The following is a 26,172-nucleotide window of genomic DNA, read 5'->3' on the forward strand; positions in this document are numbered from 1 at the left end:
CCCTGGCAAAGGGCAGGTGACATAGTGGGGATGAGATGAGCTGCAGGTTCTGTTCCTCTCCAGCCTGGGGAGGCTTCCAGCCCGTATGTACCTCCTGAGCTGTTGGCTCTGAAGGTAGACTCTGGGCGGGATGGTAGAGCCGGAGAGGAGGCTGCCGCTGAGAGCTGAGGGGGCTGCGCATGGGGCCAGGCTTCTGATCTGTCTTTCATTGTTCCCTAGTACTCTTCCCTTCTCTGAGCCTCTGTTTTCCCCACTCTGAAGTGGGCTCATTGAGGCCTGTGTCATTGGCTTTCTGGCCTGGGAGAGTGCTCGGGGCTGGTTTTGCAGTCAGAGGAAGACACTGGTCATTTCTGGTCACAGCGGCCAGAGACCCAGCAGTGCCATAGGCCACCTGAGATAGCGCAGCTCCGCCAGACCCATCTTCAGGCTTTTTCCTGGCCACGCATGGCACACGCCAGCCCCTGAAGGACTCCCTTGCTCGAGTTCCAGGGTGGCCAGCTATGCGGCGCATTCTTTCTTGGGTGTACTGCCTGCGCGTGCCCTGTGACCCTCTGAGTGGGCTCCAGGACCTAGGCCGAGTGCTCCCTGAGGGAGGGCCTGGGTGGTACCCGTCTGTCTATCAGGGTTAGGGGGACAACAGAGAGGGAGTGTGGGCTGGGGTGCACGGGGCATGGCAGGATTGGGGCTCAGGGATGCTGAAGAGCTGTTGGTGAAGTTGACTGAGCTGGGATCTCCCACTAGGCAGTGACCCTGGGAGGGCTGGCAGACTGTCCCATCGTCCTCTGTCCCATCAGTGCCAAGCCCGGGGCTGCCTGCCCAGTAGAACCAACAAATGCCGCATGAGTGAATTGTGGCTGCCCGAGCCTTTGTTCTGGCCCTGTGGTTTTATGCCTCTCCCTCATTGCTTGTGTCCAGAATGAGTCAGCTGAGACTGTTGCCCTCCCGGCTTGGGGCGCAGGCCTCAAGGCTCCTGGCCCCACATGACATCCAGATGTTCAACTGGCGCAGCAGGTCGTCGGGGCCACCGGCCACCTTCCCAAGTGGCAAACGTGGAGGCAGCTCCAGTTACATGGAGGAGATGTACTTCGCCTGGCTGGAAAACCCCCAGAGCGTGCACAAGGTCGGCACCCCCTGCCTGCCTGCTATGCAGGAGGGAAGCTCCTGGAGCTGGGCTGTGGAGGGCGTCGTGGGGAGAAGCGGCTTGCCTGCTGTGTGCTCTTGGGCACGCTTCTTTGCCTCTCAGCTCCTCCAGCGTCCCTGTTTATAAAAGCCTTGTCCTGGTGTTGGGTGAGGAGAGTCCGCTGCTTTCCTGTTGCTGAACCGCCGGTAGGTGGTGGTCTGGCCTGAGAAGCCACGGTCCTGTCCTGCTCAGCCACGCCTGGTCTGAGACCCGCCGCTGCCCCCTTCGTCATGCTGTGCTGTTGCCAGCGGGCTCTTTGTTGTGTAGTCGGGGCCAGAAGTGTTCATATAGGTACCGAGCTGATAAAATAAATACCTGCTGATGGTAAAAAAAAAAAAAAAAAAAAATCAGATGACAGGCCAAGGAGTGAGACGTGTAGCTACTCTCCCCCCTCTTCACTCGCCCTTGGAGGAAAGTGATAACATGACTCAAAAAGTGTGGGGTTACATAGTAAAAAGTCTCCCTCCCAGTTGATCCCCTGTCTGCTCAGCTCCCACCTGTGTGTCCCTCAGTTCATTCGTAGCTTGTTCTGTATCCTTTCAGAGAGTTTCTTTAGGTACATTTATTGCAAACATAAGTCAGTTCCCCCCTTTACACAAAAACAGCGTCTCCAGGCTCTCTTCCTTAGCGTATTAGCACACATCTCCAGGGTTTTCCATGTCCGCGCGTCAAGAGCCTCATTGTTCCTTTTTCCAGCTGCGTAGTGTTCCGTCCACACTTGTCCCCACTGACAGACCTCTTGCCCATTTCCAGTCCCCGGCTGTCACAACCAGTGCCACAGGGCATCACTTAGTCCATTTGTCACCTTGTCCGTGCCGCTATCTGCAGGCTCAATTCCCAAGGTGGAATTGCTGTCACAGAGGCTCTGTGTATATCATTTTGACGGACATTGCCAAATTGCTTTCCAGAGGGCTTGTGCTGCCTGGTTCTCTCGAATGGGGGTGTGGAGAAGAAAACACTTGTGTTCTGCTGGAACACGGGGTGCTTGTGCCTATGCACGTCTGCTTTTGGCTTCTACAGAACGGTAGCAGTCACGTCCTCTTCTGCGTGGTTCACTTTGCAGTCACGTATCTTGGGGATATTCTAGATCCATAGTAATAAATGCCCCTTCTTTTTTTTAAGACTGTATAATCTTCTAGACTCTAAATGTACCATCATTTGTTTAACCTGTTTCCTATTGGTCACCACTTAGGTTTTTTTAAAAAGATTTTATTTTTATTTTTTATTTTTTTAATTATTTTTTTAAAATACTTCATTTTTTTTAAAAAAAGATTTTATTTATTTATTTGACAGAGAGAGACAGCCAGCAAGAGGGGGAACACAAGCAGGGGGAGTGGGAGAGGAAGAAGCAGGCTCCCAGCAGGGAGCCCGATGTGGGGCTTGATCCCAGGACCCCGGGATCACGCCCTGAGCTGAAGGCAGACGCTTAACGACTGAGCCATCCAGGCGCCCCAAAAGATTTTATTTATTTATTTATTTTTTAAAGTAATCCCTATACCCAACGTGGGGTTCAAACTTACAACCCCAAGATCAAGAGTCCCATGCTCTACCAACTGAGCCAGCCAGGTGCCGCTAGATATTTTTCTTCGTTGTCACTTTTAGAAACAGTCCTGTAGGGAACATCTTTGTATGTATATCCAGGCACACCTGCATAAGTACATCTGTGGAGTGAATTACTAAAATGTAATTGCTGGTTCAAAAGTTACATTCATTGAAGATGTTGAGGGCATGCTTGCCAAATTGCCCTCTTGCCGACCCACAGTGTGTGAGGGGATGTTTCCCCAGGGTAGAAGCCCCTTTCACATCTGAGGCCTCTGGGTCACAAGTTAGAGTCTTCCCCCAACACCCTTCCAAGCTGGGAACTGAAGAGATCTGGGCTTTGGGTTGGGGGACCCTGGGCTAGTTGTAAGAGGTCTCGGCAGAGTCCTGGGAAGGTCCTAAGAGCTATAGTGGTGAAGGAACACCCAATACCGCCTGGGGCCCCCAGGCAGGGCCACCCCCCTCTCTTTCCAGGCCCTGACTTGACTGTTTCCTTGCTTCTGCCTCTGCCCAGTACTGGGACAGCTTCTTCCGAAAAGCCAGTGAGGAAGGCGCCTGTGACCCGACTCAGCCACGGTTCCCCGAGAGCAGGCCAGCAGTCTCGAGTCGGACCGAGACCAGCAAGCTGGTAGAGGACCACCTAGCTGTGCAGTCCCTGATCCGGGCCTACCAGGTGAGTGGCTGGGAGGGCCCAGGCTTGGAGGCGGGACTGCTTCTAGCGTGTGGCCACGTGCTGTTGGAAGGGGACCGGCTCAGCTCCAGTGTCATTTCCAGAGAGCCCTTCCCTGAGTCCTCTGGTGGGTGGCTCTCTCTCTTCCCATTACTCGTCATGTAACGTTCACATTGCTCACCAAACCCTGGTATTTTGTTTGTGGTCTTTCTCATGGAGTGCTGTCTGTCTCACATACCACTATGCCCCAAGCACCTAGAAGAGTACTTAGTAATCAATTTCGGTAAAGATCGGATGAAAATCGAGTAGATTGACCCTTGTTAATGTCTGTTTTCTCTTCTTGACTGAGCATTCCAAGAGGACTGGGACTGATATACAGCAGGTGCTTAATTAGGGTTTACAGAATGAATGAACGGATAGTTCAGTAAAGAGCTCGTTCTCTACCAGCTGCTCTGTTCTGGAGACTTCGGCTCTCCCCTGCTGGGTCCCCAGGCTGGGCCCCCGCTCTGACAAAGCCTCTTGATGAGGTTCCATATTCTTGGTCTTGACTGAACAGGACTAATTGGAGGGCTGCTCTGGGTGTTCCCTCCATAACAAGTATAATCATTTGGGATATCTCTGGGAGTCAGTGGCAGAAAGTATTTCATAAGAGCAACTTGTCAGGCAGACATGCAGAAGGAAGGGCTAGGGCATTCCGGGGCCCTTGGCAGATTCCATGGGAAGGAGCAGCAAGCCACGGCAGGAGCCAGGGGAGGGGGAGGCCTTAGCAAATGGAAACGACGACTTGTCTCTGAACGAGGCACTCTTTGGGGTGGCAGCTGCCCTTCCTGTGCACCAGTGGGCAGGACTGGCCTTCCCTGCTGGCCTGAGGACCTACGGATTGTGGGCCACCTGCAAACAAAAAAAGTAGTAATTGTTCTCCTTGGCTGGCTGAAAGACTCAGAAAATGATCTAACCATTTACTTTGAAAACCAAGAACAAAGAACATAAAACTCCACGTTAAATACAAGGTAACATTCATGCTGCTGCCTCAAGGCCTTGTCCTCTCCGCTCAGTTCCCAGCTCTTCAGCTGCTCTTTGTTCTTTAGCCAAGACGAAGCACTGGAGAGTCCTTCCAGGGGGGTAGTGTCTGAGTTCAGCCATGTGACTGTGTTTTGTAGGGTAAAAATCTGCCAAAGGCCGTGCCTGATGTGGGTGAGTTCCTACCAGGCGGGCCGCAGCTCCTTGCAGCCCTGGAGGAGCGAGCGCTCTTGTTTGACTCCTCTACACACAGTAGTGGAAAAGCCCCACACTTACTATTGTGGACATGTTCAAACAGAGAAGAGCTGGAAGAATTGTGTAGCAGATCCCACCCCCTTTAGTCGAGGGCCAGTCTTGATTCATCTGTTACCACCTCGGGCCCTCACCTGCTGGCCGCCGATGATTTTGCACCAAATCCCGGACATAGCATTTCATGGGTTGAACATTTCAGCACGTATTTCTGTAGACAAAAGCTCTTTAAAAATGTGCCGTGATAGCACTGTCGCACCTAAAAATGTTAACAATAATCCTTAAGGTCATCAGATATCCAGGTGGTATTCACGTTTGCCTGTTTGTCTTATGATTTTACTGCTTGAATGAATCAGGATCCAAACAAGGCCATAGGTTGTGCTAAGCTGATATGGTTCTTAAGTCTCTTGTGCTCTACAGCTTCCTCTGTGGTTTTGTGTATGTGTTCCCCTTCCTTCCTTCCTCCCTTCCTTCCTCCCTCCCTTCCTTCCTCCCTCCCCTCCCTCCCTCCCTCCCTTCCTTCCTTCCTTCCTTCCTTCCTTCCTTCCTTCCTTCCTTCCTTCCTGTGTGTGTAAGAAACCAGGTTGTTTGTGCTGTAGAGTTTTCCTGAGTCTGGGTTTTGCTGATTGCATCCCCATGGTGTCACTTCATCTGTCCCTTTGTCCCGTGTAATTTCTGTAAATTGGTAATTACATCTAGAAGCTTTATCCAATATAGATCTGATTTTTTTGGTTTCAAAATCAGCTTCCTGGTGGTGATGGGTACTTCATCAGTTAGCGGCTTGGATGATTATTTCCTGGACACATTAATTCATTAGGAGTGGTAAAAAGGGCGATAATCTATTTCTACCTTCCTTTGTTTATTACGTGAAATGCTTCCATCAGGAAAAACTTACTTTGTTAACCGCATTTATCCTGAGGTACAAATTGTATGGGAAAGGCAGGATCAGTGCTTGATTTTTCTTTTTATTGGCTGATTTTCAAAAGTGTGAGGTATCCTCCAAAGATGGTCCATGAAGGTTTTTCTTCTTTTAGTATGATATAAATGTATGAATTTAAACCTATTTGATGAGTTTTAATCTGTTGTAGATCCCATCCTTCCCATTGTCCGAATGTGTCCTTGTTCCCTGCCCCGGCAGTGTTCGAGCACCCCTTTGCTCTCTGGTATACAGGAGGCTCCGAGCGCGTCTTGTGCATTTCTGGCCAGCCCTGGACCAGCCAGGTCTTCAGGGAGTGCCCGGAGTGTCCCTGCTATGGTCTGGTTGGGACTTCCGGGACCTTTCCGTGTTTAGAGCCAGGAAATAATATACTGTTTTTTAAAGATAACACATTTATGGGTTTATATTGATCCTTCCACATACTTCAGACACAGGATGTAGGGTTTGTTCTTGTCCTCATTAATCTTAGGTCACTGTCTTCTTTTAAAGATGCCCAAAGTAGAGGTTCCCACAGACATCAGTACAATGACTTGCTTGATTTTCCCACAGTCTACACACTGCAGTTTTACAATATAACTCTAGGGGCGCCTGGGTGGCACAGCGGTTAAGTGTCTGCCTTCAGCTTAGGGCGTTATGGGATCGAGCCCCACATCAGGCTCCTCTGCTGTGAGCCTGCTTCTTCCTCTCCCACTCCCCCTGCTTGTGTTCCTTCTCTCGCTGGCTGTCTCTATCTCTGTCGAATAAATAAATAAAATCTTAAAAAAAAACCAATATAACTCTAATACTACCACTACTGATTGGTAATAGAAATGAATTTATAATATTTTTTTTCTTTCTATTTGCCTTCTGGGGATATTCTGTTAGTCAACTGCATAGTTATATGACCAAATGGATGCATGAATTCATTTGTTTTGTTCTATATTAATTTTTTAAAATTAATTTTGTTTTATAGTGGTATAAAATATTTGCAAGATTCCAAAATCAAATCTTCAAAGCAAAATGTATTCTTAAAAGTCTAGCTTCTAGCCCTGGCATTGTACCCTGTTTTGTCCTTTTTCCACAGATAATAGTTTTTCTTATTTTATGATATATTCTTCTAATGCATATATTTATTTGTATACATACAAATATATGCATTTATATTTACTTGAATCTCCTCTTAGATAATGGAGAGTTTGCCACACAGACTTTTCTACAGTTTGCTTTTTCACTGAACAGTATTTTGTGGAGATTACCTCATTGCAGCAGATAGGAATTTTTTAAATTACTCTTAACAGCTCTATAGTACTTCCCTGTGTGGATTTCCCATATTCATATGCCAGCCTGCTCTTGATGGACATTTGGGAAGTTTCTAGAATTTTGTGACTGCCAGTACAACTATAGCTAATCCTTTTACGTGTGCATCCTTATTTTTGTAAGCTGCATGTTGTGCTTCTAAACGGATTTGAGCTCCTGCCACCTTCGTGCTCGTGGCATCGGCACTGTGCACTGGCTGGGTGCTGGAGCTATGTAGAAAGTTGAGATTCGGAAGTGGGAAGTCAGGGGCCAGTGCCCAGAACGTGGCTTTGGGTGAGGGTCTGTCCATCTGTGTCCCAGCCTGGCCCTAACCTTTTTCCCTTTCTCCCAGATCCGGGGCCACCATGTGGCCCAGCTGGACCCCCTGGGCATTCTGGATGCAGACCTGGACTCCTTTGTGCCCTCAGACTTAATCACAACCATCGATAAATTGGGTGAGCGTTCCTGCTGCTCCGCCAGCACCCGAGCCAGCTGGTGCCTGTGGCCCAGTGAGGGGCTCTGGGGCTGACTTGCCTCTAGGCCTGGGGACCAGCCATCAGCCCTAGCGGCTTTCTTTTCAGCTTTGCCCATCTGCCTCACTGTGCTGTCTCCCCTTCTTCCGTAGCTGGCACACCGTGCTCAGCAAGCTCGAGACTTGTCCGAGGCCCCCCCCTTCCCCCCCACCTGCGGTACAGGCTGGGCTCTGACTTTCACCCTCCCTGGACCCTGCAGACAGAGTCCTTGAGCTTTAGGCTAGAGCTGGTGGGAGGGTGCCGGGGACACTGTTGGAAGGTCTGGGGATACTACCGGGCCCCACCTGGGCCTGACCCCTCCCGCCTCCCCTCTGCTACCTGGGCTGTGTGCGCCTCCTCAGCCTTCTATGACCTGCGGGAGGCTGACCTAGATAAGGAGTTCCAGCTGCCCACGACCACCTTCATCGGGGGGTCTGAACATACCCTGTCTCTGCGGGAGATCATCCGGCGCCTGGAGGTGAGCACGGGCAGGTGTGTCAGGAACCTTTGCTGGCACTCTCTGGAGCGTGCGAGAGGGAAGGAGGGTGCTGCCTTTTCAGGACGTTGTCCCTCTTCCCGGCTCCTTGTGCGATCCTTACTGTTCCCCCAGAGCACCTACTGCCAGCACATCGGCCTGGAGTTCATGTTCATCAATGATGTGGAGCAGTGCCAGTGGATCCGGCGGAAGTTCGAGACGCCCGGCGTGATGCAGTTCTCCAGTGAGGAGAAGCGGACCCTGCTGGCCCGGCTGGTGCGCTCCATGAGGTCAGGCCCTCAGCACCACCCTGGATGGCTGCAGTGGTTGGAGGGGCTGCTCCAGAGCTGTACGAGATGTCCCAGGCCCTGGCCAAGAAACTAGGATCAGTGGCAGGGGGAGTCAGGACGGGATGGGCCTCATCCCCTGGCCTTGGGGAAGCCTGTAGGAGCAGCACGGGGGCCGGTGGGCCGGGCCGGGCTCCAGGGGAACATGACGGCAGGGGCAGAAGTGGCAGAAAGTGGCCGTGGGAATGTTTGGACAGAAAGCTGTCCCCACGTGGAGTGAGTGTAGCAGCGCCTCCCTGCAGGTGGGACTCCCCCTGGCTCTGCCCACCGGCCATCCGAAGCTGGGTAGACCAGGGCCGCAGGGGCCGAGACGAGCATGGGGCTCAGCTGCTGGGTGCGGAATGGATCCCTGGTGGTGAGGCGCAGGCTGGAATATGAATTGAGTGGTGAAGGGGTCTTTGGGGTGTGGAGAGGCAGCCTTGTGTTGTGTGTGTGTGTGTGTGTGCAGGATGCTGGGTTGGGAGCAGGGGGAGGGGGAGAGAGGGTGATAACTGGATTTGGGTGAGGCAGAGGTCTTTGGTTAGGCTGGGTCCTCTGACCTACGCTCATTGTTGATGGATATTGGTGGCAGGTCCTGATTACGCACTGGGAGGTGACTTCGCAGCTTCCTCTGTCCCGGGCATCTGGCTCTGGCCCTCATGAATAGCCCCTGTGAGCCCCAGCCCCTCCATCCTCTCCCTTCTCCTCTCCCCATGCAGATTTGAAGACTTCCTGGCCCGGAAGTGGTCCTCCGAGAAGCGATTTGGCCTGGAGGGCTGTGAGGTCATGATTCCCGCCCTCAAGACCATCATCGACAAGTCCAGTGAGATGGGGATCGAGAATGTCATCCTTGGGATGCCACACAGGTGGGCCCCCTTTCTGCTCCTCCACAGCCTGTCTATTCTCCGGGCCCAGCAGAATGAGGTGGAAGGGAGAGGATGAAAATCAGAGCAGGGGTTTGGGTGGAACCTGGGGGTAGAGGTAGGATGGCCTAGAAAGTTCTCAGTCCCCCAGCCCTAGGGTCTGCTCATCACGAAGAGTTAGGCACTTGGCCAAAGGCACATGGAGGCGGGGACTAACCATGTTTGCTCAGACTTACTTTCTCTCTCCCCATGTTGCCACCGTCCCTAGGAGGGCCAAAATTTCAGAAAAGGGGTGTATCTTGCTTCTTGAGGTTCCTGTGGAGGGGCGTGCCCCAGGGAAGTGAGGGCAGGGCCTGGGCAGGTGGCCTTCATTGGCATCCCCTGGAGGGGGGATCTCTGGGGGTGAGCTGAGGGTTTTTCCCCCGGCTACAAGCTGACCGCAGTCTCCCTGAGACCTTGATGGACTTGAAAGGCTGGCCTCGCAGCCGGGTACTAGCCTCTGAGCTGGAGCCTGTAGACTAGTGAAGAATACAGCCTGGGGACAGAGTCAGGGTGGCCAGGGCTCCTGTGGAACGGGGTGTAAGAGGACATGCTGAGCAGTCTCGGAGGCAGAGCCCCAGCATTTCTTGTGACCGTTTGCATCTGCTCACGGGTGAACCAGTCCCGGACTGCATCCAGATGCAGCGTGAGAGGGTCCCCATCCTGTGGGCCAGCCTACCAGGAGCCTGGGTTGTCTGTCACAGCTCCTTGCTCTGAGGGGCCCAGAAATGCCCAGTGTCTTGTCAGAGGGTCAGGCAGAGCTGGCCCAGTGCTGTGCGATCCCACACACGTGGCTTCAGTGGATCTCGGGGAGGATGGCTCTGGGCAGTCAGGGGCAGCTCTGGGACTGTATGGTGGTGCTGGGCAGGCTCCCAGCCTGAGGAGGGCTCTGGGAGCCAAAGGGCTGTTCCAGGCCAGGCCGCCATAGTTGGGGGTGGGGGGAGGGTTTAAGGCTGGAGGACTTTGCCCAGAGGAGCTGAGGGTTGTTCATTTAGCTCCTTTGGCCTCATAGCTCTACCCCCACAGAACATAGGTGAGGCTCACCTGGAAGAGGGCTGCCCTTCTGTCACAGGGCCATGTGGAGCTGGATGTTGGGCCAGGGTGTGTGCAGGCCTGGGCTATGGGGGGTGAGTTCTGAGTCTTCCCCTGTGCCCTGATCAGCCTGGCGCCCACCCCTGAATAAACTGCATCCTGATGGGAAGTCCAAGCTGGACTAGAGAGTCCCTGGTCTCTGGCTGCTTTCCTACCCCTACCCTTAGACCTCAGCTCCCCTGGACAGGTCCCCTGGTAACTGCTGACCTTGGGATCAGTCCAATCCCCTCTTCCCTGTCCTGCTGCAAGACACTGCTGGCTGAGCCGGGAGTCATGTATGAGCAGCTGTGATGCATTAGCAGATTGGGGTTGAGGTACTGGGTTAGGCTCAGCTTCTGGGGCGGTGGTGGTGCGGAGATGGGGGGCAGGGAGGTAGGGGCGTGTGGGGGAGTGGAGGCATGTGCATCCTTCCATGAGGCTGGGTGGCTTCTGCTTATGAGGGCCTCCAGAGTCTGAGTGAGATGTACAGGGGTTTCTGGGGGAGCTGGCCGGCTAGAACCACTCCCCTGCCTTGTAGATTGAGACAGGGTGTAAGGGTTGGCCTCCCTTGGACTGTACGGGGAGGGTTCCCCTGACCCCCATGGTAATTCTGATAGGCCCCGGAGGGCAGGAGTGTGGGGACGCTGGGGCCTGTGGGGGGAGGTGGCCTGTGTCTGACCACCTGTGGCTCCAGGGGCAGGCTGAATGTGCTGGCCAACGTGATCCGCAAGGACCTGGAGCAGATCTTCTGCCAGTTTGACCCTAAGCTGGAGGCGGCAGACGAGGTAGGTGCCAAGCCCTGGTCCCAGATATTTGGGAGGTGGACTAGGGAGGGGCTGGACCAGGCTCAAGCAGACCTGGAGATGGATGGATCTGCAGAAAAGTGGGAGAAAAATGGGTATGTTTGTGTGAGGTCACGAAGGTGTTTTAGACTGCGTGCTGTCATCTCTGGCAGCTGGGAAAGCCCTCAGGTAATCTGGACCAACCTCCTTATTTTCAGCTAGGGAAACTGAGGCCTGGAGAGGTGCAGGGAAGGGCCTAAAGGCATTTACTTTAGCTGCGTGACCTGACTCTGTACACAAGGTCCTGTCAACCAGCCCAGAAGGGTCTCTTCACTCATTGGTTTGCTCAGGACAGCCTTGGGAGACCAGAACAGCTTCCTGTGCCCATTGCGGAGCAGAGGAACCACTTCTCTGCTCACACCCCTGTTCCTGGTCTGCACATATGTTAAGCACGTCTCATGCCCTAATGCCTTCACTCACGCTGGGCCTGAGCACAGATGGCCTTCCTGTCTTCTCTGCTCTTTGCCTCTTTCACAGCCCTGCCTGACTCCCCTTTGGGTGGCTGTCCTGGTCCTCGAGGCAGCAAGCCCATCACTCCCTCCTCTGTACCCTTTTTCCGCTCAGTACCATCTGTCTTCTGGCCTTCTCCAGCCTGTGCACACATGTGTGTCTGTTTTCCTCTGTAGGCTGGTAGCAGGATGAGGGCAGGGACCTCATCCCCGAAGCTCCAGCACCCGGCGCAGGTGCTTGGTTTGGTAAACTGAACCGCAGTAAATGGCTGCTCCAAGGTCGTCTGGTACATTAGGCAGAGCAGGACTAGAATCCACATCTGCTCGCTTCCGGCCCAGAATCTCCCCAACATGCTGTTCGTTTTGCTTATCAGAGATCAGAGCACTCGCTCTAAAGGCCCCTTCATCTCTCCCGGCCTCAGTTTGTTCTTCTGTAAAATGGGGATGAAAACCCCTGCCCCAGGATCATTGTGAGGAATCAAAGAGATGATGTGTGTGAACTGTGTGAAGCCTGGTCATAAAAAAAGTATTTACTATTTTTTTTAATTAAAAAAGAAATACGAGCATTGTTAAAAAAAGTGTACGCGGTGAGAATAAGTTCCCCTCGTGAGACCCCTTGCCTGCTCTTCAGAGGCTCCTCTGTGCCCAGTTTTTGTTTGTGTTAAGGTGTGTACTTCCAGAAGTGTTCCACACAGGTCCAGACACACAGATCTGTCTGGTACAGTCCTGTTTGTAAAAGGCCAGGGGAGCCGCTTGTGACAGCACTCGGCACCTCGCAGTTTTCACTGAACGAGCTGTCGCTGCTTCATGCGGCACACGGGCGCTCCCTGAGCTTTGAGCGTGCCACTGGGTTACGCCCCCCAGTCGAAGGGCATTAAGCTGCTGAATGAGTTTCCTTGCACACATGTGTGAGTACCTTGTTAGATGGGGTCTGAGAGATGCAGTGGCCAGACTAACTTCCCCCCAGAGAGCTTGAGGATGCCAGTGAGCCCACCCCCAGCACATGTGAGGGTCCCGGGTCCTTGTCCTCCCTTACTCTGCCAAATCTTTCTGTCTTTGTCAATATGACAGATGCAAAAATGATTGCATTTTAACATCTTTCTTTGTTATGAAGTTAATCGAGTATCTTTTTGCATATTTTTAAGCCATGTACATTTCCTTTTCTCTAAATTCCTCTTCATGGCTTTTGCTCGTTTTTCTACGGGATTTGCGGCTTTGACTTACTGATTTGTGAAAATGTCATATATTGAGGGTGTTAGCCCTTTGCCTGCAGTTGTCTTATGTTTTTCTCAGCTTGATTTTTTCCCCCCAACACGGTGCGTGGGTTTGCTTCCCCCCACCCCGGCAGATTTATTAAATTTTAGCTGCCTTACTTTTTATGGCTTCTGAGGTCTGTACGTTATTTGGAAGGGCCTTCCCTACTCCAAGATCATAAAATATATGTTGTTTTTCTCTGTTATACTATGGCTTCACCGTCTTCTATGCATTATTGGTTTCTTTGGTGTAAGGGATTAGGTACGGGTTCAGCTCCAGTATTTGCCCAGAGGCCACGCCGCTGTTCTTAACAGCACCTTCGTTTCTCTGCTTGCACTGTCATTAATGCTGAGGACGGTAGTTGATAATGTCGAGGGACTCTGAAGAGGGAGCTTGGCTGGATTCCGAGCCAAGGCAGGGGAACTTGCCTGCCTTTCTCAAGGAGGGGTAGTGTGTAGGGGTGGGAGGGCAAGAAGAGGGTGTGGGGCAGGAATAGCACAGCCTTCCCAGGGAGCAGGATCCCAGGGATGTCCCAGCCCCACTGTGGGCTTGCATGTCTACTTGTCTGCCTGTCTGCGACGTGAGGGCTGGGTTCCTCATCGCCCACCTCAACCTTCAGGGCTCTGGAGACGTCAAATATCACCTCGGCATGTACCATGAGAGGATCAACCGGGTCACCAACAGAAATATCACTTTGTCCCTCGTGGCCAACCCTTCCCACCTGGAAGCCGTGGACCCTGTGGTGCAGGGAAAGACGAAGGCAGAGCAGTTCTACCGAGGGGATGCCCAGGGCAAGAAGGTGAATTCACCTAAGGGGGTGCGCCCTGAGGGGCTGCATCTGAGCGCGGGGCTCTGAGGAATGGGCTTTGAGGGCTGAACTCTGAGAGAGTAATAGTCTCTGAGGGGTGGGCTGTGAGGACTGGGCTCTGAGGGTGGGCTGTGAGGTTGGGCTCTGAGGTGGGCTGTGAGGGATGGGTTCTGAGGGAGGGCTGTGAGGCGTGGGTTCTGAGGGAGGGCTGTGAGACGTGGGTTCTGAGGGAGGGCTGTGAGGGATGGGCTGTGAGGCGCACTGTCATTAATGCTGAGGACGGTAGTTGATAATGTCGAGGGACTCTGAAGAGGGAGCTTGGCTGGATTCCGAGCCAAGGCAGGGGAACTTGCCTGCCTTTCTCAAGGAGGGGTAGTGTGTAGGGGTGGGAGGGCAAGAAGAGGGTGTGGGGCAGGAATAGCACAGCCTTCCCAGGGAGCAGGATCCCAGGGATGTCCCAGCCCCACTGTGGGCTTGCATGTCTACTTGTCTGCCTGTCTGCGACGTGAGGGCTGGGTTCCTCATCGCCCACCTCAACCTTCAGGGCTCTGGAGACGTCAAATATCACCTCGGCATGTACCATGAGAGGATCAACCGGGTCACCAACAGAAATATCACTTTGTCCCTCGTGGCCAACCCTTCCCACCTGGAAGCCGTGGACCCTGTGGTGCAGGGAAAGACGAAGGCAGAGCAGTTCTACCGAGGGGATGCCCAGGGCAAGAAGGTGAATTCACCTAAGGGGGTGCGCCCTGAGGGGCTGCATCTGAGCGCGGGGCTCTGAGGAATGGGCTTTGAGGGCTGAACTCTGAGAGAGTAATAGTCTCTGAGGGGTGGGCTGTGAGGACTGGGCTCTGAGGGTGGGCTGTGAGGTTGGGCTCTGAGGTGGGCTGTGAGGGGTGGGTTCTGAGGGAGGGCTGTGAGGGGTGGGCTGTGAGGACTGGGCTGTGAGGGGTGGGTTCTGAGGGAGGGCTGTGAGGGGTGGGCTGTGAGGACTGGGCTGTGAGGGGTGGGTTCTGAGGGAGGGCTGTGAGGGGTGGGCTGTGAGGACTGGGCTGTGAGGGGTGGGTTCTGAGGGAGGGCTGTGAGGGGTGGGCTGTGAGGACTGGGCTGTGAGGGGTGGGTTCTGAGGGAGGGCTGTGAGGGGTGGGCTGTGAGGGGTGGGCTGTGAGGGGTGGGTTCTGAGGGAGGGCTGTGAGGCGTGGGTTCTGAGGGAGGGCTGTGAGGGGTGGGCTGTGAGGACTGGGCTGTGGGGCGTGGGTTCTGAGGGAGGGCTGTGAGGACTGGGCTGTGAGGCGTGGGTTCTGAGGGAGGGCTGTGAGGGGTGGGTTCTGAGGGAGGGCTGTGAGGGGTGGGTTCTGAGGGAGGGCTGTGAGGGGTGGGTTCTGAGGGAGGGCTGTGAGGGGTGGGTTCTGAGGGAGGGCTGTGAGGGGTGGGTTCTGAGGGAGGGCTGTGAGGGGTGGGTTCTGAGGGAGGGCTGTGAGGGATGGGTTCTGAGGGTGGGCTGTGAGGGGTGGGTTCTGAGGGAGGGCTGTGAGGGGTGGGTTCTGAGGGAGGGCTGTGAGGCATGGGTTCTGAGGGAGGGCTGTGAGGACTGGGCTGTGAGGGTGGGCTGTGAGGGGTGGGCTAGGAGGACTGGGCTGTGAGGGGTGGGCTGTGAGGGGTGGGCTAGGAGGATTGGGCTGTGAGGACTGGGCTGTGAGGACTGGGCTGTGAGGGGTGGGCTGTGAGGGGTGGGCTAGGAGGACTGGGCTCTGAGGAATAGGGCTTGGATCTTTGCACTGTAGGGCGCAGAGCTGGGCTGCACAGGCTCAGGCTCCTCCTGGCTCACATCCTGCCCTGCAGGTCATGTCCATCCTGGTTCATGGGGATGCTGCCTTCGCTGGCCAAGGTGTGGTGTATGAGACCTTCCACCTGAGTGACCTGCCCTCTTACACCACCAATGGTACTGTGCATGTGGTTGTCAACAACCAGGTGAGGACCTGGGCTGCCTGGCGGGCCTCGGCAGTGTCCCCCATTCCTAAATTCCAGGTAGCACTTCCGGGGGAAGTGTGAGATGATCCTGGTGGTTTTGTTTGTTTGTTTGTTTAAGATTTTATTTATTCGAGAGAGAGAGCGTGCGTACGAAAGTGAGTGGGAGGAGGAGCAGAGGGAGAGGGACAAGCAGACTCTGCGCTGATCACGGAGCCCTATGCAGGGCTCAGTCTCACCTGAGATCTTGACCTGAGCTGAGACGAAGAGTCTGACACTTAACCGACTGAGCCACCCAGGTGCCCCGAGATGATCCTGGTTTTAATCCCAAAGCTCTGCCACTTCCCGGCGTGTGACTTCAGGCAGGATCCCTGCTCTCCCCAGCCTGGTCTATGAAATTGGTGTGTGTCTTTATACGTGTACATGTAAATATATATACACACCATGGAGAACGTTGTAAGGACGAAGGCATACAGGCGTAACTAGCACAGACGCTGGACGTGAAACTAGATGCTACTGTTAGCTCTCTAGGAACCAGTCAGTCTTAGAACACAACTGTCACAGGCCTTTGCTCGTCGGGCGGCTATGCTTACTAATAGCTCTTCTGAGCCTATAAAGCCCTGGGATAATTGCTTTATTTGCATTAAGTCATTTAATTTTCACAGGATAACCCTGTGAGGTAGTATTTAATGAGCCCTTTTAACAGATGAGGAAACTGAGGCTTTGGGGATTTGAGTACCTGGCTTAGCATTGCACGCATAGAAGCTGATGGGACTGGCAGTTAGCCAGGCCTGCGCTCTTACTTCCACTGTAGGAAATGTAGAAAAAAAGAGCAGGCATGATTTCCTTGGTGTTGCTGCCATCGCCGTAGGACCTGCTGCTGTGCCTGATCGAGGGGCCATTTATTCTCCCCCCTCCTGTGCCGTGTACCTCCTGATCACAGCGAACGAACCTCGAGGCAGAGATCCCCCCCATTTTCTGGACCCGCCGGTCTCCCAGGCAGGCAGTGCCTGTCTCGCTCTCCAGAGGCGCTGTCCATTCCTCCTGCTTCTGCAGATTGGCTTCACCACAGACCCCCGCATGGCCCGCTCCTCGCCATACCCCACCGATGTGGCCCGTGTGGTCAACGCGCCTATCTTCCACGTGAACGCAGATGACCCAGAGGCCGTGATATACGTGTGCAGTGTGGCAGCCGAGTGGAGGAACACGTTCAATAAAGATGTTGTGGTGGACTTGGTGGGTTTGGCGCTGAGACCAGGGTTGGGGGGAGGCGGTGTGTGTGGCCAAGTGGGCCAGGTCTGCAGTGTCTTCGGCGGTGAGGGCAGGGAGTGCTTCCTGGCTGGAAGGTTTAGTGCCACCGAGAGAGTCTGTGCAAAGGCTTGGAGGTGGGGCTTTCCGTGATACGTGGTAGTGGGGGGCTTTCAGGGGCCTGGAAGGGTGTGTCCTGCCAGCTGCCCCACCCCCTGTCGTGCAGTGACTAGGTCTGCATGGCCCGGGGGCAGGGACTGAGCCCCTCTGCACGCTGTCCTTGCAGGTCTGTTACCGCCGGCGTGGCCACAATGAGATGGACGAGCCCATGTTCACGCAGCCGCTCATGTACAAGCAGATCCACAGACAGGTGCCTGTGCTGAAGAAGTACGCAGACAAGCTCATTGCTGAGGGCACAGTCACCCTGCAAGAGTTCGAGGTGGGCAGGCAGGCTGATGGACGCCTGAGATAAGCCTCCGGCAGAGCCGGGATCCTGGAGTAGTTGCTGGTGTTGGCAATGATTTCAAGAAGTAGCCAATATGGTCTTTGTCCCCAACAGCCCCTAGTTGTCAGGGAGACAGAGAACCAAAGACATTTACAGCCTGGTGGGACAGTGAATGTTGCCATGTGGGGGAAGCTCAGCCTCAGGCAGGAGTCCAGGAAGGCTTCCTGCAGGAGGCAGCCCTGAGCTGGGTTTGTCCCCACAGTTATCTATGGATCCATTGGTCCTCCTGCTTTGAGAGAGCTCTGAGAGCAAGCACTGTGAGTCTTTTTCTGAGCCTCCTCCAAGTCCCTTGCTGAGCAGGAGGGATCCCCCTGAGCTCTGAGACTTTAGCCCCTGGCCACAGGGTCCCTGCAGGCCAGCAGACAGATCGTTCTAGAATGTGGTGTAGGGGACCAGGGCTTAGAGTCCAGGTTGATCCAGCCTCTGGCTATCCAGCCCATCACTGCCTTAATCCTTGCATTCACCCTGATTTCAGGAAGAAATCGCCAAATATGACCGGATCTGTGAGGAGGCATATGGCAGGTCCAAGGATAAAAAGATCCTGCATATAAAGCACTGGCTGGACTCCCCCTGGCCTGGTGAGTTCCCCCTGGCCCTGTGAGTGAGTGGTGTGTGGCTGAGAGTGATTCACCGGGGCCTGGGACCCGGACTGCGGTGGTCCTGGGTGAGAGCGGTCATGGCCCAACCCAGAGGCTGTGGGCTCCATCCCTGAGACTCCTGAGGCTGGAGGGGCTGATTCCTGCAGGTGGGGATGGGTCGGGATACAGGAGAGATGGCATTGCCCTGGGAGCATATGCAACCAGCTGTTTGCTGGGAAGGGAGGGCTGAGCCAAAGCAGGTGCCTGCCAAAGTGGAGAGAGCCTGGGGGAGGGTGCTCAGAGAGCCTCCGTGGGGTGCAGCTAGATGGCTGTGACTCTGGGCCCAGGGAGCAGCCCCCACAGGGGCCCAGGGGAAGATGATGGGTTGGTGTAGGAGCTGGAGCTGTGGCTGTCAGCCCTCACAGGTCCTGAGGGTGGGTCAGGGTTTGAGTGCAGTTGGGATTAAGGAAGAGGTGGGCCCGAGTCCTGGGAAGGCAGGCTGACCAGGGGATCTGAGGCCTGACCACCACCCAAAAGCACACAGAGTCTCTGCCCTCTCAGGCTTCTTCAATGTGGACGGGGAGCCCAAGAGCATGACGTGCACAGCCACAGGCATTCCCGAGGACGTCCTGACCCACATTGGAGAAGTGGCCAGCTCCGTGCCCGTGGAGGACTTCCAGATCCACACCGGTGAGGCTGCTGTGCAGGCTCCAGCGTGTGTCCCATGGGAGATGGCGCTCAGGGTCGGGAGGCCTGGTTTGTGTCCCCGCTTGGTGGTTGGCAGGTCAGCTGAGCTCTTGGAGCCTCTCTGGCACTCTTGTGAGGTGCCCACGATAGTAGTGAGAGGTGTGCCCTCACACCACAGTGAGAGGACTCAGGGCGGGCAGGTGGGGAAGCCATGCTCCCTGCTGGGTGCCAGTGACCGAGGCTTACGTTGGGCACCTTGGATTTTCCCAGTGCCTTCGCTGGGGTTGTCTGTGGGTCGAACAGAAGGAGAGCAGGGAAGCAGGGGCTTCCGTGGAGGGACTGCTTGGGTCTGGAATGTGGGGATGGGCAGGAGTGCTGGGGCTACTGGTGGTCTGGATGGATGAGAGCAGGCGAGCCTGCCGCTCCTGGTGAACCTAGGCTAGTAGGTGGGTGCTGGCTGTACGTCTTGGCTGGGCAGCCTGGAGGGCCCCCGGGGTGGCGTGGGGTGTCTGCATACCCCCTGCCCGGCCTGTGGGATTCCTCCACCATGTGCAAGGTGGCCCACGCGTCTTGGGGTGCCTACTCGATGTGCACGTCACATGGGGCCTGTACAGGTGTAGGGCCAACAGGAGCCCCGCTTGGGCTGGGTGTCTGGGCTCAAATCCAAACATCTCTATAGTGGTGTGGTCATGCGTGAATTAATTTCCTCTTCTGAGCCTCAGTCTCCTCATCTGGGGAGTGGGCACAGTCAGCACCATTCTGTGGCAGGTGACCTATGAGGAATGTTCCTGACTCAGTGCACACAGTGTCTGCATGTGGCAGATGCTCACTTAGTGATGCTTGTTCCTTCTTCCCGAAGGGAGGGACATTGGTGGTGGGGGGATGGTGGGCCCAGGCCTGCTCATGGAGTGGGGGTGCCGGAGGAGGGCTGCCTGGCATTGGGTTCCCTGTGATCTGCCAAGGCCCTGCTCTGTGGGACGGTGTACACTGAGTACATATACACCCCCCGGCTGGGGTGGCCAGGCCCCTGCATCTCTCAGCCTGGCTGTTCATTCCTGCAGGCCTCTCTCGAATCCTGCGGGGCCGTGCGGACATGACCAAGACACGGACGGTGGACTGGGCACTGGCAGAGTACATGGCCTTCGGCTCCTTGCTCAAGGAGGGCATCCACGTGCGGCTTAGCGGGCAGGATGTGGAGAGGGGCACGTTCAGGTGAGGGGGGGAGAGTGGTCTCTGGGCGCTGGGGCCCCGTGGGCATTAGCCTTGTCCTCGTCGACCCCACAGGATTGCTGAGAGCTTATCTGTGCCTGGGGTCTCCCAGAATCAGCCCAAGAGCTCTGGAGTGGAGCTGGCTCTTCCTCCTTTTCCTGGACCATGTCTGGGGAGGCCTTATGTGGCTGGGGTAATCACAGGTAGCCCCATCAGCCTCTCCAGCCCTTGCTCTTGGGTCAAGTCATCAGAGGGCTGCTTGGCCACCTCTCTGACCCTGTGGGATTACCACTGGGAAGGGAGGCTACCTGGAGGAGAGACCAGATTGCTCTGGCTTCCCAGGGACTTCTTGGTGTCGCTGTCCTCTGGCATTCTGTCAGGTTTCCTGGCACAGTGACAGAGGCTTGCCTGCCTCCTGCTGCCTGGTCCACCCGCTCTGGGTGAACAGGTGGTAATCCACCTGCCCTCCATCCCTTCCCCATCTGTCTCTCTCCAGTCACCGGCACCACGTTCTCCATGACCAGGAAGTTGACCGGAGGACGTGTGTCCCCATGAACCACCTTTGGCCTGACCAGGCCCCCTACACTGTGTGCAACAGCTCCCTCTCAGAGTATGGAGTCCTGGGTGGGTCAGAACTCTGCCTGCAGGTCAGGCAGGCCCTGCGATGCCTGGGGACCAGAGAGGGTCTTGCACCCCATGCTGTCCTATGTTTATTGTTTTGACCATGACCACCTAGCAGCTCTATCTCAAGAGCCCCTCCCTAGGCTCTGGGCTCCCAGGACTGTGTCCCCTGTACTCTTTCTTCCTTGGCTTGACCTTTAGCTGGCCTGCTTCCTCCCTTACTGCCTCCTCCCAGAAGCAGGAACCCTGCAGAGAGCAGCCCCCCACCTCATCCCTTCCCCTCTGCGGCACTGTACATATTTTGGGGGATTCCTCTTGGCAGATGACTCCTGCTGCCTCCCCAGGGTATCTTTGGACTTGGCTTCAGGTCTAGATAAGGCTAAAGCTGGCCATACGTGAGGTTGGGGCTGAGGGTGGCATCTCTGGGCATATTGTCAGCTGCCAGGAAGGAAGATTCTGGCCTTTGAGCCCCAAGGAGTCTGCTGGCTTTTACTGGCCTGCTGGGAAGGATGGGTGGAGGCAGGGAGAGTGTATGAACAAGGGCTGGGCTTGACCGGAGCCACTGCCACTTGGTGACAGTGTGCGGTGGCCTCTCTGTGTCTTCTGTTTAGGCTTTGAGTTGGGCTATGCCATGGCCAGCCCCAATGCCCTGGTCCTCTGGGAGGCTCAGTTCGGTGACTTCCACAACACGGCCCAGTGCATCATCGACCAGTTCATCAGCACTGGCCAGGCCAAGTGGGTGCGGCACAACGGCATCGTATTGCTGCTGCCCCACGGCATGGAGGGCATGGTGAGGGCCACGTGGTGGCCGGGGGCCCGAAAGGCTCTGGGGCACCTGGGAGAGGGGGGGTGAACCCCTGGCTGCTTGCAGGGTTGGGGGTGTTTTCCCTCCAGGCCCCGGGAACACATGGGTCTGCTCTGGGTGGGGCCTGCGTACGTCTGTGCTGCTGCTGTCACTAGCGATAGAAGTAGCCGGCACGGCGGAGGGTTTGCTCTGGGCCAGGCGCTGTTTCACACCCTCTCTATGGACTCTCCCAGTCCTGACAACGTATTAATGAAGTAGCTCTTGTTCCCACTTTCCAGATGAAGGAAACTGAGGCAGAGAAGTAGAGTGGCTTGCCCGAAGTCACCTAGCTAGAAGCTGGGACCTGAACGTAATGCTGGGTAGTGCTGCCTGTCCTCTGGTCTTCTCCCGAGCGGTGGCACAGAGGGAAGACGGGGGGTGTGCAGGCCACTGGGGAGGGAGAGGGAGGAGCAGAGCCCTCAAGACACCTTGGTGGGTGTGCAGCCCGACCAGGTAGGGGATGAGTGGGGCCGTGCTGGCTGCAGGGGCAGCAAGGAGCGGGGTGCGCGGCCTCTATCCTGGCTCTGTGACCTGGGGCAAGGCCTTCCCCACCCTGGATGGTTGGGCTGCCGTGCACGTCCCTGAGGGCCTGTCCCGCTTGGACTGGTCACCTAGTCAGGGGCTGATCACTCGTGTCAGAGCCAGGATTCGCGGTGCTGAGCATTTCCACGCCCTGTGTCGTCCTGTGGAGTTCTTACAGCTGCACGGGGGCGGTTAGTCCTGTTTCCCATGTCACGCTTGAGGAAAGAAGTGGAGGGACCTGCCCCAGGGCATGCAGCTGGAAAGGCACAGGGTGGAGCTTGAGCCAGGCTGGGTGGGGAGGGTGGGGCAGCCTGATGGGTGCCTGTGGCGCTGGGTCATTGGGGTTGTGGGACAGGTCACCCTCGTCCCATGGGAAGCCACCTTGGAGGTCCGTGTGGTGGTGTCTTGCTGCTGTCATGGAGCAGAGCAGCCCACATGGGCGAGGGCAGGAGTAGGAGTCGGTCATGGCTTCGAATCTGCCCCTTGTGGCTGAGTGACCATGGGGTTGTTTCTTAATCTCTTTGCCACTTACCTTCATCTGTAAAGTGAGGAAACATATCTACACCACGGGGCTGCTTTCAAGATTTGTGAATAATGTGTATGGGGTCCATAGAACTGTACCTGACACACAGCAGGTACTCAGTAAATGGCAACTGCCAATTCCAGAACATTCTGGAAAAAGCATCTCACCTTGGCCTTTTTACCTGTTCTTCCTGGCCCACATGTTCACATGTGCTGGCTCTGACCAGACCTTCCTCTGAAGACATCCTCTCCACTCTTCTCCCACATTCCTGGTTCTTTACTATGGTTTGGGCTCCAGAGAGAGAGGGCACCTCCTCTATGAAGCCACCCAGACTTTCCCCTGTGCCCTGGGTCCTGGCAGAGCAGGTGTCTGTCCTGTGTGACACTTAGGCCGTGCCGGCAGCAGGGGCAGCGAGGAGCAGGGTGCCAGTCTGTGCCATGTGGCACTTGCTTTCAGGGCCCAGAGCACTCCTCAGCAAGGCCTGAGAGGTTCCTGCAGATGAGCAATGATGACTCCGACGCCTACCCCGTAAGTGCTGCACTCCCTCCCCCAGGGCCAGGCCAGGGCACGGGCGCCACAGGTGGGCCACCTCCCAGCCGTACCCTGGCCCCCCAGGTGTTCACGGAGGACTTCGAAGTGAGCCAGCTCTATGACTGCAACTGGATCGTCGTCAACTGCTCCACACCAGCCAACTATTTCCACGTGCTGCGCCGCCAGGTCCTGCTGCCCTTCCGTAAGCCGGTGAGCTGCCGCCCTGCTCAGCGCCACGGCAGTGCGGGGCCAGGGGTGGGAGCTCTGGCCGCTGGGGCCGCCGGCAGCTGGGCACGTGTTTCCCTTCCAGCTGATCATCTTCACACCCAAATCTCTGCTGAGACACCCAGAGGCCAAGTCCAGCTTCGACCAGATGGTATCCGGTAAGTGCCCAAGCGTGCCGGGGAGGTGGCCGATAGGGGGCCTGGTGGCTCCTAGGACTCTTGTCCTCGCCTCCGTCCGTGTCTCTGTAGCACCTCCTGGCTCTGTCCCCGCCAGTGGCCGGGCTGGGAGGTTAGCGTGGTAGCCAGCTGACATGGTCCGGCTTGGCTCACTTGGGCCAAGAGCCGGGCCCACCTGGCTGTGCTGGGGGCGCTGAGAGGTGGGAGGCCTGGCGCAGGTCTGCCTAGCATGGCAGGGCACTGAGTGTCGTGCATGTATTCAGCTGTTTTTACTCCTGAACAAACAGACATTGCTGGCCCTGGGGACCCAGTGCCGCTCCAGGAGCTTTCAGACTCCTTTACCTAGGAGTTGAGGGTCGGATAAAGCATCTGAAGGACCAGGTGTTAGAATTGAGATGTGATCCAGGGGAGGGTCAGGGAGGGGCCAGGGTGGGGCCCTGAGGCTCAGCAGAGCAGAGCCGTGTGGGAAAACAGTCCCGGGTAGTAGGGGGAGTGGCAGGTGCTGGCCAGGAAGGGAGTCGGCAGTACGGACAGGTGTTTTTCACCCGTATGTGTTTGGGCATCCCCTCAAGTGTTGGCAGGTGACTAAGCCGGCGGTTCAGAGCTCCGGCCTCGGCCTTGTGGACCTCCAGGCCTGAGCACCCGGCGCTAGCTTTTCTCTGCTGGGCACTGGCAGCCAGTTACCTCACCTGCAGTTTGGGGACACTAGAGTGGCTTCCTCAGAGGTTCGCTGCTGCATGCTTGGCTTGGTGCCTGGTGCGTGGTGTGCGCCCAGGAAGGAAGAATGTGCAGGGAGACGGGGCCTTGGCTGCAGGGCTGAGGGAGGGAGGGACGAATGTGCGGCCACCTCCCAGACAACTGCACACCTTCTAGCTTGGTGATTCGGTGGCTGAAGTGCAGGCAGGAGGTGAGCGTGACTGGATGGGGAGCAGGTTTGGGACAGACATTGAAGCCATCGGATGGAGACTTGATGCCACCTTCTCTGTCCCCTCCAGGGGCTCTCCCCATCATATGTGCCCCCCCGCCACAGCCTGTCACTTTAAATGTTCATGTTCCCAGGGCCGTGCCCTTGGCTCCAGCCCGTCTATACCCTTCTCCCTGTGATGTCTCAGGGTGTCATCGGTCCCCTGCTCCATGGTTTGGCTCAAGAGGTGCCCCGTGCAGCCACAGCTCCAAACCTGGGGTTAGTCTCAGTGGCCAGGAAGAGCCTGGGGGTGACAGGGATGCAGGCCTGGTTCTCAAGCTGTTCTGGCCGAGTTGTTGTGCTTCTGGGAGCTAATGCCCCTGCCGTGTCCCGTCGGATCTTCAGGGACGAGCTTCCAGCGGGTGATTCCTGAGGACGGGGCTGCGGCACAGGATTCTGAGCGGGTCCGGCGGCTCATCTTCTGCACCGGAAAGGTGTACTATGACCTGGTGAAGGAGCGGAGCAGCCAGGGCCTGGAGGAGCAAGTGGCCATCACGCGGCTGGAACAGGTGCACCTAGCCCCTTGCCAAGTTGGGGTAATGCACCGGGGCAGATGGCCAGCCCCCTGGCTGTGGGCAGCATAGCTGGCAGGGCCAGGCCTGGGCCTCACAAGGGATGCCGAGGCGACTCTTCTAAGGCGCTGGCCGTGGGCACACCCCCCTTCCCCTGGCTCTACTCTGCTTTCTCCCTGCCTTCCCCAGATCTCTCCATTCCCCTTCGACTTGATCAAACGAGAGGCAGAGAAGTACCCAGGTGCAGAGCTGGTGTGGTGCCAGGAAGAGCACAAGAACATGGGCTACTATGACTACATCAGCCCGCGCTTCATGACCATCCTGAGCCGGGCGCGGCCCATATGGTACGAGGCTGGGTGTGGGGGTGCCTGCCACCTACCCCTTACCTCCTCTGGGCCCAAGGCACTCTGGGGGCCTGAGGCCCCATCCTGGCTCTGCCTGCCCCATTGGCTGTGTGAGCCAGAACTGGCCACTGCCCTTCTCTGGACCATATTGGAAATTGAGGGGATGGGTCCCATAGTCCTTGTGGGCTTTGTGACCAATGATGACAGATCAGAGACCCTGGCAGTTCCACCTTGTGGAGAGTAAACCTTTGTTTTTGTTCTCCAGCCAGAACTGAACGAGAGAACCTCGTTTGATCTTAGGCCAGTCACTTAGCCTCTGGGAGCCTTAGGCTCTTCGTCTCTACAGCAGGGTGCTGGTCAGGATTAGACCGGATGCAGTCCTCGGCAATGGCTAGGCCAGGCCCAGACCTCCCCTTGACTTGTCTCTTCTCCCCCAGGTACGTTGGCCGTGACCCAGCAGCTGCACCAGCCACAGGAAACAGGAACACTCACCTGGTTTCTCTGAAGAAGTTTCTGGATACTGCCTTTAATCTCCAGGCCTTTGAGGGCAAGACATTTTAGAGCTGGCAAGGCCCAGCTGGGTCTTGATGTGGGACTGGCTGGGGTCATGGGGGCTGGCAAGGGGTGGGATGGATGGTGGTCCTGCCCAGGAGAGGGGCTGTCTAGAGCTCCAGGAGAAAACAATACTCACCTAAGTGATTAAGGCCAAAGAGTAGGCACTGCTGGCTGAGGTCTTAGGCCACCTTGGGCCATCGTGTTTATGTCAGAATCTATTAGGACCGAGCAAGCCAGAGGGGCCTGATAGATGGGCTGTCGTTCGGGAGTGTTTCCCCACTGGCCCTGGTCTTTCTGAAATTTTTGTTTGGCTTCTCCATCTGCGCTGTTCATGTCTCTGCGGACAGCCACGCGGGAACCCATGTCTTTGGTCCCTCTCTCCATCCTGGCAGATCTGGCTGCTGCTTACCCTGTCCTTGTTCATCTGTAGATTCAAGGAATATTCCCTTTTGTGCTCTTAGAAATAAAGATTTCAGCAATAACAACCAGGCGAAGCAAAACCGTGCCAGGTGAGTTATATGTGCTCTGTTTCATGGGGCGTGTCATAATGAGGTATGTCAGCTTCTGTGTGAAATATAGCCGCAGCTCATGTGTACCAAAGTCGAAAACCAAATAACAAGAGAAATAAAAAATGCTTAAGAGAGGTTTTCC

The 26,172-nt window shown here is 55.9% G+C and overlaps 1 protein-coding gene across 4 annotated transcripts; it reads left to right on the forward strand.

The window, feature by feature from the left end:
- On the forward strand, positions 1–25,554 carry OGDHL (oxoglutarate dehydrogenase L). 4 transcript variants are annotated; one of them, XM_008696175.2, is made up of 22 exons: positions 1–1,120; positions 3,234–3,392; positions 7,223–7,325; positions 7,745–7,860; positions 7,993–8,147; positions 8,903–9,049; positions 10,851–10,941; positions 13,321–13,500; positions 15,352–15,480; positions 16,534–16,713; positions 17,012–17,164; positions 17,706–17,808; positions 18,370–18,498; positions 19,557–19,707; positions 20,201–20,328; positions 20,937–21,115; positions 22,671–22,742; positions 22,830–22,955; positions 23,056–23,128; positions 24,456–24,619; positions 24,812–24,966; positions 25,404–25,554. In XM_008696175.2, the coding sequence occupies exons 1-22, from the start codon at positions 917–919 to the stop codon at positions 25,525–25,527; spliced, it is 3,021 nt and encodes a 1,006-aa protein (XP_008694397.1). In that variant the 5' UTR covers positions 1–916; the 3' UTR covers positions 25,528–25,554. The 4 variants fall into 4 exon arrangements, with proteins under 4 accessions (XP_008694397.1, XP_040480343.1, XP_008694398.1 ...); XM_040624409.1 differs by lacking the exon at positions 16,534–16,713; XM_008696176.2 differs by lacking the exon at positions 3,234–3,392.
- The last annotated feature ends 618 nt before the right edge of the window (positions 25,555–26,172 follow it).

The sequence above is a fragment of the Ursus maritimus genome, unplaced genomic scaffold (assembly GCF_017311325.1).
Source record: "Ursus maritimus isolate PB19 unplaced genomic scaffold, ASM1731132v1 scaffold_7, whole genome shotgun sequence".
NCBI classification, from domain to species: Eukaryota; Metazoa; Chordata; class Mammalia; order Carnivora; family Ursidae; genus Ursus; species Ursus maritimus.